Source organism: Beauveria bassiana, assembly GCF_000280675.1.
Source record: "Beauveria bassiana ARSEF 2860 unplaced genomic scaffold BBA_S00002, whole genome shotgun sequence".
Taxonomy (NCBI): Eukaryota; Fungi; Ascomycota; class Sordariomycetes; order Hypocreales; family Cordycipitaceae; genus Beauveria; species Beauveria bassiana.
This window is the reverse complement of record NW_007930837.1, coordinates 1,884,397-1,890,396: the sequence shown is the minus strand read 5'-3', so window position 1 is coordinate 1,890,396 and position 6,000 is coordinate 1,884,397. Positions and strand designations below refer to the sequence as shown.

The window sequence follows — 6,000 nt, the reverse complement described above, 5'->3', positions numbered from 1 at the left end:
GACGACGCATGTAGAGTTCTATTCAATGATGGCTCATGGGTAAATTCAATTATGCAGTTTCGGCCACACACCAAAACGTGGAAAACTCGTATATTATTAGCGAGAATCCCCCGTGGGAAATAAAAGGCACCGTTCCCCCCGACTGCGACGCCAGTAATTCGTCGCCTCTAGTATCTCGTCGCACCCATCCAGCAGCCGGCCCCATTGCCTCAGAAACGGCACCGTCGCCTCCCAGCTCCGCGGATCCGACGGCTCGCCCCAGACCACCAGGCTCGCGCCGGCGCCGGCGTCCCATTCGACCAGGTCATCCCACAGCCGCACCTCGTCCTCCTCGGTCAGGCGCTCCTGCACGTAAATGGCCAGCAGCCAGTTATCGCGCATCCGCGGCAGCGGGAGAAGGTCGATCCAGGGGTGGTGCGGGATGCGCAGCTGCAGCGGCGTGGGTGTCAGCGACGCCGGGTAACAACAGCGTTGTTGTTGTTGTTGTTGTTGTTGTTGTTGTTGTTGTTGTTGTTGTTGTTGTTGTTGTTGTTGTTGTCCGGCGCCGCCGCCGCTGCTGGTCGGGACTGGGACCGGGACCGGGAGAGGTCCGACGAGGCCAAAGGGCGAGATGGCGCGGCACATGAGCCAGTCGCCGGGCAGCCGCAGCGCCGCGGCGTTTGCGGTCAGGGCGTTGATGGTGTTGAGCTTGACTACGCGCAGGAGCTGGTCCGTGTCTGGCCGGTTCGTGACGTAGCTCTGCGTAGCCTCGAGGGCGAAGCGCGCCAAAAGAGCGCGTTTTCGAACAACAGCCTTTGCGAGTGATTCATCATCTCCACCTTCACTGGCAGCTTCTTCTTTGTTGGTGTATGACGCGGCGGCGGCGGCGGCTGCGGCGGCGCCCTTGTCCACCGTCTTGGGCGGTGGCGGCGGTGGCTGCCTCGATCGTCCTTTTTTTGCGTGTGCGTTGATAAGTGGTAACCAAGCTTATCAGGCAAGGGGGGGAAGGGGGAGGGGGGAAAATGCTTACGAGCCCTCTGGTTGAGTCGATTCTGCAGTGTCTTTCTCTTTTTCTGATCGGTGATGCCCGCCCAGTCTTCCTTTGGACGCTGGACGTAGCTCTGGTGGCGCATGGGCCGCAGCGCGATTGGCTGGTTGGGAGGAGAGGCCATGGTTGCAAATGCAGGTTCTTTGGTAACAAGACAAGGGGTCGTATGCATGGGCTCTGGTTCTATATGCAGGTGGATGACATTCACGAGAATCATCGTCCGACGTCAGGAGAAAGACGGAATACATCCGCGAGTTGAAGGGTGGGGAGCAGAGTGCCGAGTACTATGTTTAGACCAAGATACGTATCTCTCTGGTGGCAAGGCTGCAACAAAGGATCATGCCAAGTGTTTCTAGTTACCAAGGAAGGGGCAGACAAAAATCTCATGATGGTGATTGCAGCTCGTCGTGGATCAAACACCCCCCTCCTGTGTGGAATATACAACAGGACAAGCTCTCACTATCGCACTCCGCCTCATCTACTAATTAGAGCTTTGTTAAATTGTTACCAACCGAGTCAATGCAATGGCTCTCTCACTGCTAAAGCCTAAAGCCGATAGAACTGCTTTGCCTGCTTAAAGTCCGAACGCTAATGTAAATGCAGCTCTAGACAAGTTCGTTATTGCCCCCAGGTGGAGCTGGCAACTTCGGTAGTCAATGCGAATGGGGCGATCTGCCTTGGGGCTAATGCAACTGGATGACAGAATCGTATGCAGATTATTAGGCTTAACGTGGTTCCCCAGATCTCCACGCTATTGCGTGGTCAACACTGCCTTACACACGTCACGTTGACCTCGGCCAACCCTGTCCATCACTTACTCAATCGTCTGCCAGGCCTCATTCGGCAGGAAGTATTCTACGCCGTGGATATTCAGGCCAGCACTAATGCAACTGGATGACAGAAAAGCTGTGTGGCGCAGACGTTGGATGAGATGAGCATCTAGATGTCCTCGTCATGTATGTTTGGTTCGGTCTGTCACTCGGTGTATTTGGGCTCATGCTTGAAGTTTGCACCATCTCAGCTACCATGTACAGGTTGACATCGTCATACAATACCTTCATTTTGCACTGCCTTTACTCAGTCGACGCATGAACATGTACGCGTGTCCTCTGCAGACTGACGATATGATGGTAATGGGCCACTTCAGTATCCGATGTTGCACTCGGTCGATCCTGCATCGATAGATACAATGGCCATATTACGACCAAGTTGCACAACTCCGCCCGTCCAACTATATAACCCTACCGTGAGGACGGACTCGGATCAAAGATGAGAATCATTTCAACACTCAATTTCTTTGTCGACATAGTCTCAAGTTCAACCAACAACAAACAAAATCTCAGCATGTACATGGGACGCAGCATCGCCGCCTTTGCCGCCATCGTCGTTGTGAGCACAATGCCAGCTACCGCACAAAACATGTCGTTTGGAGCCGACAACTTTTACCAAAGTGACAAGGTGTCTGCTCACCCAATCACCTTTAAAAACCTGTACGGCATGTCCATTGCTGCCAACTTGTACAAAGGCAGCAGCAGCAGCAGCAACAGCTCCTCCTCCTCCTCCTCCAGCGGCGGCGGCGCACCCGCCATTGTCGTCAGCCACCCATTCGGCGCCGTCAAGGAGCAGAGCGCAAACCTCTACGCCCAAAAGCTGGCCGAGCAAGGCTTCGTCACCGTTGCCTTTGACCACTCGTTTTGGGGCGCCAGCGACGGCGAGCCGCGCAACTCGGTCTCGCCCGATCTCTTTGTCGAGGCGTACAGCGCGGCCGTCGACTACCTCGGCACCCAAGACTTTGTCGACCGAGAGCGCATCGGCGGCCTGGGCATCTGCGGCAGCGGATCCTGGCTCGTCAGCGCGGCCAAGATTGACACACGCATCAAGGCCGTGGCCACGGCGAGCATGTACGACATGGGCGCGGCCACCCGCAACGGGCTGCGGCACGCGCAGAGTTTGGAGCAGCGAAGGCAGATTGCCGACGAGGCGGCGCGGCAGCGCTGGGTCGAGGCAGAGGGCGGTGCGCCTCGGTACACGGGCGGCACACCAAACGAGCTTACCAAGGACACGCCGCCTGTCGCTGCGGAATTTTACGACTTTTACCGCACGACGCGCGGCGAGTTTACGCCCCCGGGCGCGTCCGAGGCGCTGACCACGCACCCTACGCTCGTGGGCTTTCCCAAAATGTTTAATTTTTACCCGTTCAACGACATCGAGACAATCTCGCCCCGTCCGCTGCTCTTCATCTCGGGCGACCAGGCGCACTCGCGCGAGTTTAGCGAGGACGCGTACGCGCGGGCCGCAGAGCCCAAGGAGCTGTACTGGGTTCCGCGGGCTGGTCACGTCGACTTGTATGATCGGGTGCAGCTGATTCCTTTTGAGAAGCTCACCGACTTTTTTCGGACCAGTCTTTAGAAAAGGTACGGGGGTTTGCAAGCATCATGATGGACCTTGGACCACCTGGATGAGAAAGAGTTGCAAGGTCATGGAAAGAAACTGACTGCTGGGTAGAGCTTTGTCAATATTTCGTCCATACTTTTCTGCTACAATCATGAACAATTGTTCGCTTTCATCCACTGTAGATGAAAACTCGGGAGAAACGTGCTTGATAGTCCATGTCGACCCGTACTTGAGTGACTCCTGCTAGCTATTCACATTCGTAATACACAACCTCACGCCTGGTAAACGACTAGCGAAGGAAGATGGAGGCAAGGATTAATCAACGATAGTCAGAAATATCTTTCGAAACGTCCAAAAACACCCTCCCAAGGGTATTTCCTCAGTCTTCGGCCCCGAGACGGGGCAATCTAACTGACTACCGAACACACTTGATGTCGGACGGCGATAAGAGTATTTGTAGGATGCCTCGGTGTGTTGAATCAGCCACCAGCTGAGAATCAATTTAGTGAGGGGATCCCTCACAACTCATACGTAAAATGGGACCGCATTAGTGAATGGTACGTTCCAAGTTATCCCGCAATTCTGGCCCCAAGAGGGCTATATAAGAAAGGCAGGTTCCCTCCCCGGAAGCTGATTTGCAGTCTTTTACATCTTTCATGCTCATCTTTCACGCTCAAAGCCCACATTCATCGTCATCATCACCTTTTTTCCAAAATCACTATGTCTAGTTCCTTTTCCGGCAAAGTATACATCGTCACCGGTGGTGCGTCCGGCATCGGCCTCTCCACCACCAGAGCCCTGCTGCGCCGGGGCGCGGCCGTTGCTGTCTGTGACACGAACCAGGCCAGCCTGGCCAAGTTGCAAGCAGAGACGATGCAAGGCGGTAGCGACGCGGCGAGACTCTTTACCCGCCAGGTCGACATTGACAACCGCGCGGCCTTTCAGGCCTTTGTATCCGCCGCCAAGGAAGCCCTAGGCGGCAGCATCGACGGCTGCGCCAACGTCGCGGGCACGGCCGGGCGGCGTCTCGGGCACGAGACCATCTGGGAGGTCGATGACGCAGAGTATGATGCCATCATGGACTGCAACGCCCGCGGCGCATTCCATGTGCTCGCCGAGACGCTCCGGCCGGGCGTCTTGCGAACACCGGGTGCCAGCGTCGTGCAGGTGTCGAGCATGTATGGCTCGCGTGCGTTTCCCAAGGGTAGTGTATTCAGTGCAAGCAAGCACGCTGGCATCGGACTGGCGAAGAGCGCCGCTGTCGAGGCGGCCACGCGTGGGATCCGCGTCAATATTGTGTCGCCGTAAGCTTGCTTCCGCCCCATTTGGACACTGTCTTACCGTTATACTGACCCTTGATGTGTGTGTGTGTGCGTAAAGAGGGCCGATTGACACTCCCATGCTTCGGGCGAACCAAAAGCATGGCGGTGAGGGCACGGCGCCAGAGGTGCCAGCAGGTCGGCTGGGCGAGGCGGATGAGGTCGCCGACGTTATTGTATTTCTACTGAGTCCGGAGGCGGGATATGTCACAGGAGCGACATGGGCGGTGGATGGAGGCGCCAACTGCTGAGTAGAATGAGCCTTGGATGAACTTGGCGGAGAAGGAGGGGCGAGGACTAGAGGCTCGACAGTTTCAGTGATATACTGTGCTGATTAGAGATCAGATATATGATGAGCAATTGTCCGCCTTCGCGTACAGTGATCATTATAGCCACCACCCTGTCGGGATATGCCGTAAACCGTTTCCGCAGCTCAAAGGCAAATCCTGGGTTCATTCAGTAGACCTGACAAACCGTGGAAGTACCTAGATGTCTGCCAAACTAGTAGCCATATATTATAAATATATAATGGAATTGTTATTATCCAAGATGTTGACCGTGAGGTAAATTCGTGGCAACTTGACTTCTCCTTGCAGCGGCTGTGTCCTGGGTCGGGACTGCGCCTGGGAAAGAGTGCGGGTAATGATACCGTCAACGATTTCAACTTTTATCCGAAAGAGATCATCCGAGTGCTTCTGGTAGCGAGCGAGTGTCCAACTTTGCGAAACATATACAAGACATTGTCGATTGTCGTCTAGGATCCTCGTGTCAGTCAAACAACCACACGACATGCCTTAACTCTTGGCTAGAAAAGATGGGTCATGGTCACCACGAATGAATTTCCGTTGACTCACCGTTTTTAGGTGCCGTGGGTGCCTGAGTTCTGGATGATGCGGAGATGTGGCAATCAGCTTGACAGACGGTTCTCGCCTGTCGGCGACGTTGCCCGATAGCTGTGCCGACGTCGAGGGATACGCGTACTCTGGAGCTTCTTGAACAGCAATCGTGTCAGGGAGCACCTTGAAGCCCACGAGTAACGTCAATTGCGCGGAAACAAGGATACCCGGTGTGCAAGTCGGGATTGTACACCGTATCATGTCCAGTGGCGACAATAGGTAGGGAGCCGTGGGAGCCCATTGAGATGCGACGAGGCAGACATTGATGACCAACTTATACGAGTTTCCTTCGGCAGAAGCATTCTTTGACAAGAAAAGGCATCAAACAATCACCACCACACAGCCATCAACGATGCGTTGAGAT

General features: G+C 55.0%; 3 protein-coding genes across 3 annotated transcripts in view; 2 read left to right on the top strand and 1 right to left on the bottom strand.

The window, feature by feature from the left end:
• Positions 1–1,151, bottom strand: part of BBA_01217 (C6 transcription factor) — a gene marked incomplete at both ends in the record, with an annotated part of 2,007 nt that extends 856 nt beyond the window's left edge. The window contains 2 exons of the mRNA XM_008596314.1: positions 185–929; positions 1,010–1,151. Of these exons, the coding sequence (XP_008594536.1) occupies positions 185–929; positions 1,010–1,151 (887 nt within the window). The remainder of the gene's footprint in view (positions 1–184; positions 930–1,009) is intronic.
• A 1,220-nt stretch (positions 1,152–2,371) lies between these two features.
• On the top strand, positions 2,372–3,436 carry BBA_01216 (alpha/beta superfamily hydrolase; the record flags this gene model as incomplete). Its single annotated transcript, XM_008596313.1, has 1 exon — positions 2,372–3,436. One exon carries the CDS (start codon positions 2,372–2,374, stop codon positions 3,434–3,436), a length of 1,065 nt encoding a protein of 354 aa, XP_008594535.1.
• A 705-nt stretch (positions 3,437–4,141) lies between these two features.
• On the top strand, positions 4,142–4,991 carry BBA_01215 (oxidoreductase, short chain dehydrogenase/reductase family superfamily; the record flags this gene model as incomplete). Its single annotated transcript, XM_008596312.1, has 2 exons — positions 4,142–4,725; positions 4,802–4,991. 2 exons carry the CDS (start codon positions 4,142–4,144, stop codon positions 4,989–4,991), a joined length of 774 nt encoding a protein of 257 aa, XP_008594534.1.
• Positions 4,992–6,000: the final 1,009 nt, after the last annotated feature.